Source organism: Oryza brachyantha, chromosome 12, assembly GCF_000231095.2.
Source record: "Oryza brachyantha chromosome 12, ObraRS2, whole genome shotgun sequence".
In the NCBI taxonomy this organism is placed as follows: Eukaryota; Viridiplantae; Streptophyta; class Magnoliopsida; order Poales; family Poaceae; genus Oryza; species Oryza brachyantha.
The window spans coordinates 5,812,499-5,827,010 of NC_023174.2; the positions used below are offsets into that span (position 1 = coordinate 5,812,499).

The following is a 14,512-nucleotide window of genomic DNA, read 5'->3' on the forward strand; positions in this document are numbered from 1 at the left end:
AATTATATACTCCCTCAGTCCAAATATATAAGAGGTCTTAAGGGTTTATGTTATCCTTAAGTGGTTATCAGTATGGTTGTATCATTTTAATGGAATTGCCTGATTTCAATGAAGCTTTATTTATCTTAAGAAACCATATAATTCCAAGTACGACAAAGGCAAAAATCACGGCTCAGCACATTATGTACATATTATATATCTCATGATAAACTGTGGTTGTTGGAAAATTTTGTTGACGAATTACCTGTCGACGAAGTTTCCAATATTGAGCCATGCATTACCGTCAATATAAAACGTGAGCACGCAGAGGACGCGGGATCGCAAGGCTAGTGGCAAAAGTCGTGTCCCAGTCTACAAAACTTGCAAGAAACGCCATGGACTCGATCAACATTCAAAACCTCGAGACAGTAAAATATCCAGTTAAGCATGAAAAACACTTACCGGACATGCAATCTAGTCATGAGTGTGTATATATATAGACATGAGTGTGCAAGCCACCTCCTTATACCGCAAGATAGAAAAACTTGGTGCGCCTAAACAGTAAATAATCACATATGTTTCTCTTCTACTCTCTTGCAGTACTAGAAGTGCAAGATGGTGCAATAGTTAGAATTTCGAAACATCTGGTGGGTCTGATCATCTGAAAATATTATACACAACAGTAGAATTAGTGTCCTATTTATATTGGATACATCTACATCATGCGCGGTAACGCGTTAGTGTTATACCCAAAATAGAAATCACCCTCTGCGAGCCCTAGGGTAACCCAAAAAAAAGAAGTGACGCCGAGACATCCACTATATTCTATTCTAGTTAGTTACACTATATTAACTAACTTTACGGTGTTCACACTAGCCACATATGTTTATTTTAATTTGCCACACGGGCTAATAGCAGACATCAACTAATTAGCCACATGTGACCTTATACTCTACTAAAAATGTACTATTAGTCCATCAAGTGAAATCATCAATGCTTCAAATACAATTTTCTCTTAAACTACTCATCCGATCTACGATCCAATTACACCGTTGTGTTCGTAACAATTAAATCTTTATAATAAGATCTCACGTAATTATATTTTGATGAAAAATTACAAACTACTTTCATAATATATCCAAATTACTTTCAGATTTCATTAAGTTACATTTTAGACATATAAAAATAAATTTAATACAAAATAAAATTAATTTATATATATTATAGAAATAACTTAAAAATAAAATGAAAGTAACTTGTCATGACATTAGAAGTACGTAAATCCATTGTGGGGTAACTATGATAGGCTGATTAAATCTAATTTTTTAATAGACTTATGTTTTCGTAGTATCTAATTATCCTGCTGCCACCCCGGCCGGACGTCTTGGGCGCTCGCCGGTCACACCCTATGCTGCGCGTAACACCCTCTCCTGCCAGGCCAAGCTAGCTGTGGCCGTGCTGCAAGTCGTGCGTGTGCGCCCGTACTGCTCGGGATGCCGCCGACTAGGAGCTTACCAGCCACCTCCCATCCCATGCTGAGGCTAGGTTAAGTTCCTAAATTTTTTTCCTAAAAACATCATATCGAATCTTTCGATGTCTAAATAAAGCATTAAGTATACATGAACATCAAAACTAATTACACAGTTATAGGAGAAATCATGAGACGAATCTTTTGGGCCTAATTAGGACATAATTAGCCATAATTAAGTGTTACAGTAATCAATATGTGCTAATGACGGATTAATTAGACTCAAAACATTCATCTCGCAGTTCCAGATAGAATTCGAAATTTGTTTTTTCATTTGTGTCTAAAAACCGCTTCCGACATCCGGTCAAATCACTACACCATGACACAAAATCCCGGCATACGTTTGCAGTTAAAAGTATAAATTTGTTGGCTAACTATGTGCCGCTAAAGGTCACTGTCAACCTATTTGCCAGCAATTGTAAAATAAGGGATAAAACATCTGCCGGTAATTTTAAATATATATGCATGCACTGTATCTGTCGGGAATTTATATATTCTACTACAGACCATCTGCCGATAATATCTTTTGACAGTGCATCTGCCAGGAAGTTGAAATGAGACTGGTGTGTTTTCCTCCTCCACACTACACGGCTGGTCAATTTGTCTGGAAAAAATATTGCGGGAGGATTGGCGCCAAATGAAAAGGCCCAGCTGCTACTAATCCCGACCACATCCTTATTTCCCAATCTCTCTGTCTCTCTCTCCAAGAACCCTAGCTGCTCAACTTCTCTCCCCATTCATCCACTTTCTGGCTGTTCCTGCATGCAACCTCCAACAATGGCATGCAGCAACCCCATTCTCTATTCCCCTAATCACCTTCCCCACTCATCGTAAGCCCTGTTTTCCCTAGACCCCAATCCTTCCTGCTGCAGCCCACAGGTGCAAGATTCGAAACCCAAAGGAGGAGCCAGTTTCTTGTTTGATTGGATTTAATCAGTTGTGTTACCTGCGATTTGGTAGATTCTAGTGGCAGTGCTACTTGGGATTTGTCTAATTTGATGCTTTTCCTGTCTTTTTTTTAAGGTCTGAACTAAGAAAAAAGGTGGATACTATATCTCAGATCTGTTCCCTTCGAGTTTGTTGCTCTAGTTCAAGGAAACAAGTGTTTTGCTTACCCAAATTCTAACGGTATGTAAAATATTGACCTATCTATGATTTCTAGTTGTCTTTTTTATTAGTGCTTCAAGAAATTTTTAGTTATATGATGAGAGATTCGAACCTGTGATGAAACTCTAACCATTGTTTTTCTAAAAATAAAATGCAAATAATTTTATATGGTGGTTGAGGTTAGCTGAATACTAGCATCCAAATATAACTTTTACATGTATCTCCAGGTCGTATGCTAGCTTGTTTCATGTGCTTCTCTTTGTGCTTTTTTGCACCTCCAGTAGCTAAAAAGTATTGTTTGTTATATAAAAACTGATTTGACTATATTATCTTATTATCCTTGGTTTGCTTGCTGTACTTTCTTCAAGGTTCTTTGTCTTGTTAATATCTGTTAATGCTAGGCACAATATAAAATAATTCAAAATGTCATCTTTTGTTGCAGTACTAATCATATAAAACATGGTGAGATAAAAATTATTGTTCTACTTAATTTTGTTTGGCTCCTTGTCAGGATAAGGAGTGGCTTTTACCTCTGCGAGTAACCTTGCCTCACACTTCACTAGTTGACTTCTTTGGACAATCAAAACTAGTATGTTACACTTCCTTCTCATGTTTTAAAGTAATTGTGGTGTTTACTGCAACAAGTAATGCTTAATCTTTTCGACTGTCAAGCTTATTTAGTCTGCTAGCTTCTCAATACCAACTGTGTGCCCCATGGATAAAGGATGGATGGACAAACCTAGGTACAAAACAAATTTTCACATATTTACACCACAATGATTTAAAAAATAACAAGATATATACATGTTACATGTAGGCACACTCCTGTATACCTAGAAGGGTTGGAAAGATTCTTAAATTTTGCATTTGGTAATTCTGCTGTCAGAAATAAAATACTATGCCCTTGTCGAAAGTGTGTGAACTCATCATGGAGAGAAAGAACTGATGTTCGTGAGCACTTGATTTGTGAGGGATTTATAGAGGGGTACAGGATATGGATGTTTCATGGGGAAACAAGTTCATCATTTATGGATAATCATGAGAATGACTATGACATAAATGAGGGTGAAGATAATTTGGACGAAGATGATGATATTTCTAATTTGCTTGGAGACTTAGCATGTGGTTTAGATGATAGAGGGGATCTAGAAGATGATGGTAGTTTGGATGGGTCATCCAATGAAGATGCAGAGGCCCTTCGTGCATTAGGAGAAGATGCTGGTCAATCACTGTACCCAGGGTGTAATAACTATTCAAAACTACAGTTTTTAGTTAGGCTACTTCATACCAAACTAGTTGGGGGTTGGACAGATAAAAGTTTTGACATGCTGTTGGACTTACTAAATGATGCTTTTCCTGGAGGGTCAACACTCCCTAAGAACTATAATGAAGCAAAAAAAATAGTGAAATGCCTAGGTCTTGGTTATGTTAGCATTCATGCATGTGAGAATGATTGCATTCTATTCTGGAAAGATCATTCTAATGCTAATAGTTGCCCAAAATGCAAAACTTCACGGTGGAAATCTGAAAATAAAAGCCTAGATGGAAAACGTGTGCACAAGGTTCCAAATAAAGTTCTTCATTATTTCCCAATAAAGAAAAGGCTACGAAGATTGTTTATAACCCCAAGTACAGCACGTGACATGAGATGGCACGATGAGGAGCGCACGAAAGATGGTTTACTTAGGCACCCAGCAGATTCCCAATGCTGGAAACATGTTGACTACATGCATCAGGAGTTTGGTTCAGATGCCCGCAATGTGAGGCTTGCAATGGCTACAGATGGTTTTAATCCATTCCGATCTATGAATGTTAATTATAGCATATGGCCTGTTATTCTGATTCCATACAATCTGCCACCTTGGAAGTGTATGAAGCAACCAAACTTCATCCTTTCATTGTTAATTCCCGGTAAACATGCACCTGGTAATAACATGGATGTTTATTTTGAGCCATTAGTTGACGACATGTTTGATTTGTTTGTTAATGGTGTTAGAACATATGATGCTTCAAAGGGTGAGAATTTTCAACTTTGTGCTGCCATATTATGGTCTATCACAGATTTCCCAGGTCTAGGTTATGTGGTTGGATGTACTACCTCCGGTGAAGGGGCATGCGCTGATTGCCACTCAAATACATGTTCTTTATTTTTAAAAAATGGGAGTAAGACCTGCTACATGGGGCATCGTAGATTCTTAGATGCAAACCATGAATTTAGAGTTGATGCAGACTCATTTGATGGTATTATAGAACTTAGACCAGCACCTACTCCCCTTACTAGAGAGGAAATTCTGATGCAAACAGAAATTCTTCACACAGTTTTTGGGAAGGATCCATCTGGGAAAAGACCAAAAAAACGAAAGCGCAAGGATGATGAGCCATTAACCATTTGGAAAAGGAGGTCTATTTGGTTCAAGTTGCCATATTGGAAGGATTTACTGATGAGACACAATTTTGATGTCATGCACATAGAGAAAAATGTGTGTGATAACATTGTTGGCACACTATTAGGTCTTGATGGCAAATCTAAGGACAATTTGAATTCCCGCAAGGACCTTCAGGCTCTCAATATTAGGCAAGATCTTCACCCTATTGAATTAGAAGATGATAAATTTTATTTACCTGCAGCACCTTACTCCATGAGTCTAGATCAGAAGAAGTTATTCTGTGCAGTTTTAAAAAGTGTCAAGTTTCCTGATGGTTGTGCATCAGACATACGTCGCAATGTTCAAGTTAATGAGAAAAAGATAATTGGGTTAAAGAGCCAGGACAGCCATGTCCTTTTGCAACATTTGCTTCCTTTAGCTGTTAGGAGGATTTTACCAGAAAGAGTTAGTGCTGCACTGATTCGTGTTAGCAACTTTTTCAAAGAAATGTATGCACCTGTTATTCGTATAAGTGACATGCGAAAGCTACAGGCTGAAATAGCTAAAACCATTAGCGTTCTTGAGACAATATTCCTTCCTTCTTTTTTTGATATTATGGTACACTTAATGGTACATCTACCTGCACAAGCACAAATGGCTGGTCCAGTACATTTTCGCAACATGTACCCAATAGAGAGGTATTTCTTTCTACAAGTACTTATTGTCGCAACATCTATCCCATACATTTTTGCATCAATAACAATTATTTTATATTTATAGGTATTTGATGAGGTGTAAAGGTTATATACGCACTAAAAGTCATCCAGAAGGATCAATTGCTAAGGGCTATTTGTTTGATGAGAGTCTAACATTTTGTTCCCGTTATTTACAAGGCGAGACTAGATTCACTCGCCGAGTTAGAAATGATGAAGGTTTACATAGAGAAACCCGTAGAGGCCCTCCTTATTTTTGCAATATTGGTCGAGGATTGGTGGGAAAGTGTGCTGTGACATTAGATGACAAAACATGGCTGCAAGCACATAGATATGTCTTATTCAACTATGATAACATAGAACCTTACTTGCAGTAAGTTTTCTCAAATTTAGTATACTACACAGTCCATAACTTTAATTCCTAAACTAAGCTATCTAACCCTTGCAGAAAACACAATGATTATCTTTCCTCAATTGGTGTTCGAAGTAAACGAGAAATTAATCATGTCCAGCATAACACCTTTCATGAATGGTTTAAATTACATGTAAGTGGAACATGACTTCCACAAATATGCAAATTTTACATGCAAGTTACTCAATTTAACAAAATTAATATATAACCACAGGTAGATGATATACTTCAAAATGGCGAGGAAGTATCGGAGGAAATTATAATTTTAGCTATGCAGCCCATGAAGTTTGCACAAAAGTACAGTTGTTACACTATTAATGGTTTCAATTTCCACACAAAATCTTATGATGAGAATAGGTCAATACAAAGTAGTGGGGTTGCATTAGTTGCACAGACCTCATCTTTTGAGGGAAGAAATAGTGAAAACTCTGTGGTAGGAAACAAGACATACTATGGGATCATTAAGGAAATACTGGAGCTTGACTATCATGGCAAAGGAAAGGTCGCTTTATTTAAGTGTGATTGGGTTGACAATCGCATACAGGATAAATGGGTAAAAACTGATCAATTCGGAATAACTACAGTTAATTTCAAGCATTTATTCAATACTGCGGAGAAGACATCAGATGAGCCTTTCATTTTGGCATCTCAAGCTACTCAAGTTTACTACGTTCAAGACCCCATCAATACTGATTGGTTTGCTGTTGATCAGTTCAGACAACGAGGCCTGTATAATATGTGTGAGCTAGAAAATGAAAATTTAGATAATGACAATGATATACATGTCTCAGTCCCTAATCTCCATTCGAATATTAGTGTAAATATTCCTTCTGGAGGCATTGCTTGTGTTAGAAAAGACATTGATGGAATAATTGTTGCTGAAAAAAGAACAAAACAGTAAGAAGTATTTACATGTTCTTGTGTTTTCCATGAAAACCTTTGTTAATAGTTACTCTGTTTTTCCATAATTTTGATAAAGACAAATTAATATGTATTTGTCTTCTGTTTTAGGCGAAAAAATGGCAAGTTCACAAGTGACGGGTAAATCTGCTAGGCTACCCCAATATGAAGTCGAGAGGGATGAACAGGTGGCAAGAAATAAAGAAATAATGAGAGCTCTAAATATTGGGCGTATAGTGAAAGAGCTAAATGGTCTACGGGGAGCTAGCTCATCAAATCCTTCCAAGAAAATAACAAAGGTTACGCATTTATTAGTTTTCATATTGTGTGCATTGCAAATAATTTGTATCAAGTAGTTTTCACACATGCTATGTGCTTATCTGCAGACAACTCATACTACAAGTGAGGCAGTACTTGCAGGTCCTATTTTGTGTCCTAGGCCTAGAAGGGATGACATTGACAATGAACAAGAAATGGATGTTTAGGATCCTAGTTATGATCCCTCCCATGACACTGAAGGTATTTTATTCCATACTGCATACAGTATGCCACTTGAATATGATGAGTTAAACAAATAGTTATTTGGAATGCTTCCTAATTTCTCAGTTCTTTTGTGACAGAAAATGCTCTAGTTCTTAATGCTGGCCAACTTGTCAACAAGAAAAGGAATGGAAGGAAAATCACGAGAAAGAGAGACATACATGAAAGAGGAGACCAACCTAAAATTAAAATTGATGTAAATGAATATGGTCAGCCAGTTGGTTAGTATGCTGCAGGCTTTAAAAACTATATTGGAACGAGAAAGAGAGACATACATGAAAGAGAAGACCAACCTAAAATTAAAATTGATGTAAATGAATATGGTCAGCCAGTTGGTCAGTATGCTGCAGGCTTTAAAAACTATATTGGAACATTGGTAAAAAGTATAGAGTCCCATATAAACATGATGACTGGAGGTTTGTTGATCCCTCTAAAAAGTTTAAACTGTGGATTGACTTGAAGGTACTACAATTTTAATTTCAATACTAATTTTGTCTGATGGTTGTCTTTTTCTGATTTTTGAATTTTTTTTCCTTAAACCAGTCAAAGTATGAGGTTGATCAAGGTGTTCTTAATTTTGTGATGGCAACAGCAGCAAAGAAATGGAGGGATTTTAAGGGAGACTTGAAAAAAAATTTATTCGATCCAACCTTGAGTGATGAGGAACTCATTGCAAGGCGTGACGAGAGAGTTAATGATGATGATTGGGAGTGGCTTATTAGTTTCTGGCGATCTGAAAAATCCAAGGTAAGACATCAACCTTGTGTTGTTAATATTATAAATGGAGCTAAGATTTTTGGTTTGAATTCTGTTGCAGACTCGATCAAAAATAGGGCAACAAAATCGTGCTCAACAGTCCTAGCCTCATACATCTGGAAGCATGAGTTTTGCATGTGTGGCTCATGAGAAAGTAAAGCAAAAATTTCTTCCAATAAGAACTTAGTACTCAATTCTAGATAACACCAAATATGCTAATAAAAATATTTCTCATAGGAAAAGAAACTTGGCTACAAACTCCGCAGAGATGAACTTTTCGTCTTTACACATACACAAAAAAAGAGGCTTCCTACAAAAGATGCAGAATCAACTATTGTAAGTGTGTGTACATTCTTTTTGCATTCGTGAACTATCAGTTTCTCCATGGGTAATGTGACACAACCTTATTACAGAATAAACTACAAGAAGCAGCTGTTAGATTTCCAGAGCTAAAAGATAGGACAATTCAACAAGGTGATCTATATTCAAGTGTACTTGGAGAAAAGGAACCAAGAGGATGTGTTCGTGGCCTAGGTCTAGGGCCAACTCCATCAGATATTGGCACACCAGGAGCTCGAAGTTACGTACCGACTAGGTTTCAGATGGCAATTGCAGCTCAACAACAATTTCATGCCCAGAAATTCCTCACACGAATTTATGAACTTAATTGTGTATTAAAATCACTGTCCAGGACCAGCCAGGGTACACAAATAGACAATGTTGATTACATAACCATCGTTCCTACAAACAACTGAAAATAACACTTATTCTAACGAAAATGCTAGACTAGCTCCAGCGGGTACGGCTCCAGTCCACATGCAAAGCTTCAACGGCAGACCAGCTCACTCCTGAAAGTCACCTCCATCCGACTCAACTTCTAACTCTGGGGGGGAATAGGGCAAGGCTGAGTACAAACCACCGTACCCAACAAGCAGCACGGAAAAGAGGGTAGTAAATGATGCATAAGGATCATCAAGGGCAGGTTAGGGTTAGTTGTAATAAAGCAGCACTTAAATAAATAACAGAGATTAAATTGAATAAAAGTAATTAAATAAATTAAAGAGTAAGTAAATAACAGTTGTAAAATACTACGACACTGTCCAACGTTACACCACGTTGTGACAGACCCAACCTCTACTCAACGTTACACCACATTGTAGTAGTCCCAAGTGAAAACCAGTTTACCCAAGTCATTAAAGGTTCACTAATCATAGTAAAGCTGACAGCTCGCCCTTAACCGTGGGCACGACTATTCAAATAGATTTACACTGTAGAGGTGTACTACTGTACCCACAAGACATAGTCCCACTACACTTGAACGTGCGTCGACATACCACCATGGCATACCAGAAAGGGAACTATGATAGGACCCGTCGCATAACCCTCTCTATTCAATCGCACCACACTTCAGGTTTCGCCCCCTCCTTTAAACCAAGTCGGGCAGCCCCCTCGTGTGCCTAGGTGAATCCGGAAGCAGCATAGGCCATCGTTACACCACGACTCCCATCTATACTCCATCACGCTCACCCTTGCCTGGGTACGTCGAATAGTTTGCAATTACACTCCAAATCCCACCGTTGCCTATTCTGGCTTGTGGTTAGCACGGAAATAACTTCCAGGGTTTTCTGCGAACCGGTCCTTAATTGTCATGGGCGCGACTCTCAAAACCAAGCACCCACGACCCACCATTAGCAATATTTTAGTTGGCATTAACCCGAACCGGGTAATGAATCATTATTACAGCTATTCAGAGCTAATCATGATTATTAAATGATCCCATGAGCTACTTGATCTAAGCACGGCTAAGTATTAACCTAGGCCTAACTCTAGTCAAGTTACCCCTGGTCTAGCATGAATAAAGTTGGGTAAACAATGGCATAATAATAAGGATTACTCGGAAAATAAATACAGTAGATACTTTAATTAAAACAATGCATATTTGAATAAATAAATGGGGGAATTTGCAATAATAGGTTCAATATGATCAAAGATGAGTGCCACTTGCCTTGCTCTGGTCCTTGGGGAACTTCAGCGACGATCTCGAAGTAAACCGGCTCTTTGGCGGGGTCCGAATCTAACCGACAAAGCACAAAAATAAATAAAACACGTACAAACTCTACTGAAACAGTAAAAGAAAGTATTTTTAATGGATTCTTGACAATTTTATGAATTTAATGAAATTTGAATGGACCTAAGCGGAGACTAGATGAATTAGATATGAATTTTACAAGTTTTCTGGGTTTTTAGCTAAACAGAAAAGTCCTAAATCAATTATTGCACAATTAAATGGGGCGCTGACGTCATTGAGGAGAGAGGGAGGTGGCGCCGACGCGTAGGGTCCACCTGTCGGTGGGAGGGAGGGGAGGTGTGAGACCGACACGTGGGCCGGGGGGAAAGAGAGAGGAAGGGGAGGGCGGCGGTTGACCTGTGGGGCCCGCGGGACATAGAGAGGGGAAGAGGGGCGGGAGGCCGACGGTTGGGGCCCGTTGGTCAGAGAGAGAGAGAGCAGGGGAGCGGGACGGGGATGCTCGGCCGACGGCGCCAACCGGCGAGCGGAGACGGCGACGGCGCACGGTGCAGTGGCGACGGCGCAACGACCGCGCGGTGGTGGAGACGGCGCCCGACCGGCACGGCGGCGGCGACCGGCGGTGCACGCGCGCGGCAACGACGCACGGGCCGGAGGTGACGACCGAAGGGGAAGGACGAGGAGGGAGACGGGAGTGGAGTCGCTCACTGTGACACCCGGAGATTTATCCCAGGCCTAAATTCGTAAAAGAAATTCATAAATAATAATTGGCTTAATTAACTTTGGACAAATCTCTCTAAAGAAATTAATTTAATTAAATCGAGGTTCGCAAATCGATTAACATGATTTAAACTTAAATTGCAGAAGTATAAAATTTGGCCAAACAAATTAATTTAAAATTTGGCAAAAGTGGGGCTTTCCTTTTTCTCTCCTTTTTCCTTTCTTTTTCCCTCCCTTCTCAAATTGGGCCGAAGTCTAATTTTCCTCCTTTCCCTTTTTCTTTCTTTTCCCTTTTCATTTTCCTCTCCTCCTTACCGGGCCGGCCCCGCCGAGCCAGCCCACCTCTCCCTCCAGCTCGGCACAACCGAGTCAGCCTTCCTGCCGTGCGCGCCTCCCTTCGCCTGGGCCGCTGGCTGCTCGGCCCAGCTAGCCGGCCCAGCGCGCCCACGCCGCGCGAGGTCCACGCCGCCTCCCCGCACCGGCCGAGCCCGAGTCAGCCTCGCCGCCGAGCCGTACTCCGCCCGCCGCCCGCAACGGCCGCCACCGAATCCACCGCCGGGACCGACTTGGTCTCCACCGGCCATCCCGCCCTAGCCGGCGCCTCTCCCCCTTTAAAACCCCCTCGCACGAGCGCCGCCGCCGCCCTTTCCCCATCCGCCCGAACCATCGCCGCGCCCTCCACCTCCGCCGCCGTAGTCGATCTCGCCGCCCGCGCCTCGCCACCCTCGCCGCCGGCCGTGTCACGCCTAGAAATTCCTCACACAAATTTCTGAACTTAATTACGTATTAAATCCCTGTCCAGGACCAGCCAGGGTACACAAAAAGACAATGTTGATTACATAACCATCGTTCTTAGAAATAACTGAAAATTATACTTATTCTAGCGGAAATGCAGCGGAAAGAAAAAGGTAGACTAGCTCCAGTGGGTACGGCTCCAGTCCACAGGCAAAGCTTCGACGGCGAATCAGCTCACTCCTGAGAGGCACCTCCATCGGACTCAACTTCTAGCTCTGGTGGGGAAAGTTAAGCAAGGCTGAGTACAAACCACCGTACTCAACAAGTAACACGGACAAGGGGGAAATAAATGATGCATAGGGATTATCAAGGACAGGCTAGGGTTAGTTGCAATAAAGCAGCAGTAAAACCAAATAACAGAGATTAAAAAGAGTACAGGAAATTGAGTACAGTAAAGGATAAGTAAATAACAGTTGTAAAATACCACAACACTGTCCAACGTTACACCACGTTGCAACAGGCCCAACCACTACTCAACGTTACACCACGTTGCAGTAGTCCCAAGTGAAAACCAGTTTACTCAAGTTATTAAAGGTTCACTAATCACAGTGAAGCTGGAGCTCGCCCGTAACCATGGGCACGACTATTCGAATAGTTTATACTCTGATCAGAGGTGTACCACTGCACCCACAAGACACGACTCCACTACACTTGAATGTGCACCGACAAACCACCATGGTATATCGGAAAGGAGACCGTGATAGGACCCGTCACATAACCCTCCCTATTTAATCGCACCACACTTCAGGTTTCACCCCCCTCCTTTACACCAAGTCAGGCAGTCCCCTCTTGTGCCTTGGTAGATCCGAAAGCAGCAGAGGCTTTCGTTACACCACGATTGCCCGTCCATACTCCATCACGCCTACCCTTGCCTCGGTACGTCAAATAGTTCGAAGTCGTGCTTCAAATCCCACCTTACCCATTTCGGCATGTGGTTAGCACTTAATTACTTTCAGGGTTTCCCGTGAACCGGTCCTTAATTGCCATGGGTGCGTCTGTCAAAATCATGCACCCACAACCCACCATTATCAATATTTTAGTTGACATTAACCCGAACCGAGTGATGAATCAATATTACAGCTATTCAGAACTAAGCATGATTAAATGTGATCCCATGAGCTATTTGTTCTAAGCACGGCTAAGCATTAACCTAAGCCTAACTCTAGTCAAGTTTCCCCTCGTCCATCAATGAATAAAGTCGGATAAACAACGGCATAATAATAAGGTTTACCCGAAGAAAATAAATACAGTAAATACTTTAATTAAAACAATGCATGTTTGAATAAACAAAGCAGGGAATTTGCAATAATGGGTTCAATATGATCAAAGATGAGTCTCACTTGCCTTGCTCTGGCCCCTGGGGAACTTCGGCGACGATCTCGAAGTAAACCGGCTCTTTGGCGGGGTCCGAATCTTAGCGACAAAGCACAAAAATAAATAAAACAGGCACAAACTCTACTGAAGCAGCAAAAGAAAGTATTTTTAATGGATTCTTGACAATTTTATGAATTTAATGAAATTTGAATGGACCTAAACGGAGACTAGATGAATTACTTATGAATTTTAGAAGTTTTCTGGGTTTTTTAATTAAACAGAAAAGTCCTAAATCAATTATTGCGCAATTAATGGGGCTGCTGACTTCAGCGAGGAGAGAGGAGGCGCTGACAGGTGGGGGCCACTTGTCGGTGGGAGAGAGGGGAGAGGAGAGGCTAACAAGTGGGTCCCACGGGAGGAGAGAGGGAGGAGGGCACGGTGTGACGGCTGACGGGTGGGCCCCGTCAGTCGGTGAGAGGGGAACAGAGAGGGGAGCGGGGAGCGGCTCGGGCGGACGGCGGCAGCTGGTGGCGGCGCACAGCGACGGCGACAACCAGCGTCCGGCGACGGCGCGTGGCGCGCGACCGAGGCGGCGGCGCTCGCGGCGCAACCGGGCAAAGCAACCTTCGTCAATCGAGTAGGTAGTGTGAACTAATATGAAATGAGCGACCTTCGTCAATCGATCAACAATTACCCAAATCGAGTCATGACCGGCAGCAGTCCTTGGTAGACCAGTGATGAAATCCATCCCGATTTCTTCCCATTTCCATTCTGGAATCTGGAGAGGTTGCAACAGTCCTGCTGGCCTTTGGTATTCTGCTTTGACTCGTTGACAAACATCGCACAAGGCGACATATTCTGCAATTTCTCTCTTCATACTAACCCACCAAAACTTTTCTTTGAGGTCCTGATACATCTTGGTACTCCCGGGGTGAATAGAGTACTGGGTTTGATGAGCTTCTTGGAGTATCAACTCATTTAACTCCTTGTTATCTGGTACACACAACCTGTTTCCCATCCATATCGTTCCATGTTCATCTTCTGAAAAATCTCGAGCTTTACCGACTCGCATATTTTTCTTTAGCTCGGCTATCTCCGGATCATTTGCTTGGGATTGGCGAACTTGATCCACCAAAGTGGGCTGCGCTTCTAGGGCTGCCACAAAACCTTCTTCGACTAAACCCAAATTTAGTCGTTCAAACTCCTGTTGTAACTGCTCACAAACTTCCATTGATACCGCAGCATTGCAGTAATTCTTCCGGCTCAAAGCATCTGCAACTACATTTGCTTTGCCTAGGTGGTAATGGATACTTAAATCATAATCCTTGATCAATTCCAACCATCTTCGCTGGCGGA

The 14,512-nt window shown here is 41.4% G+C and overlaps 1 protein-coding gene across 6 annotated transcripts; it reads left to right on the forward strand.

The window, feature by feature from the left end:
• Positions 1 to 2,140: 2,140 nt before the first annotated feature.
• On the forward strand, positions 2,141 to 9,004 carry LOC102716551. 6 transcript variants are annotated; one of them, XM_015843303.2, is made up of 14 exons: positions 2,141 to 2,443; positions 2,531 to 2,635; positions 3,126 to 3,203; positions 3,287 to 3,357; positions 3,432 to 5,678; positions 5,761 to 6,066; positions 6,142 to 6,238; positions 6,320 to 6,402; positions 7,117 to 7,304; positions 7,392 to 7,524; positions 7,626 to 8,007; positions 8,089 to 8,292; positions 8,363 to 8,455; positions 8,539 to 8,637. In XM_015843303.2, exons 4-9 carry the CDS (start codon positions 3,329 to 3,331, stop codon positions 7,148 to 7,150), a joined length of 2,796 nt encoding a protein of 931 aa, XP_015698789.1. In that variant the 5' UTR covers positions 2,141 to 2,443; positions 2,531 to 2,635; positions 3,126 to 3,203; positions 3,287 to 3,328; the 3' UTR covers positions 7,151 to 7,304; positions 7,392 to 7,524; positions 7,626 to 8,007; positions 8,089 to 8,292; positions 8,363 to 8,455; positions 8,539 to 8,637. The 6 variants fall into 6 exon arrangements, 4 of the variants coding, with proteins under 4 accessions (XP_015698789.1, XP_015698788.1, XP_015698790.1 ...); XM_015843302.2 differs by having other exon boundaries at positions 2,141 to 2,386; XM_015843304.2 differs by having other exon boundaries at positions 2,141 to 2,386; positions 8,138 to 8,292.
• The last annotated feature ends 5,508 nt before the right edge of the window (positions 9,005 to 14,512 follow it).

Excerpts from the sequence above, each read along its gene's own strand:
- LOC102716551 (XM_015843303.2), top strand. The coding sequence starts at position 3,329 with ATGGATAAAGGATGGATGGACAAACCTAG. Across the intron at positions 3,358-3,431 it reads GGATGGATGGACAAACCTAG|GCACACTCCTGTATACCTAG; the intron begins GTACAAAACAAA and ends TGTTACATGTAG. Across the intron at positions 6,239-6,319 it reads ATGAATGGTTTAAATTACAT|GTAGATGATATACTTCAAAA; the intron begins GTAAGTGGAACA and ends ATATAACCACAG.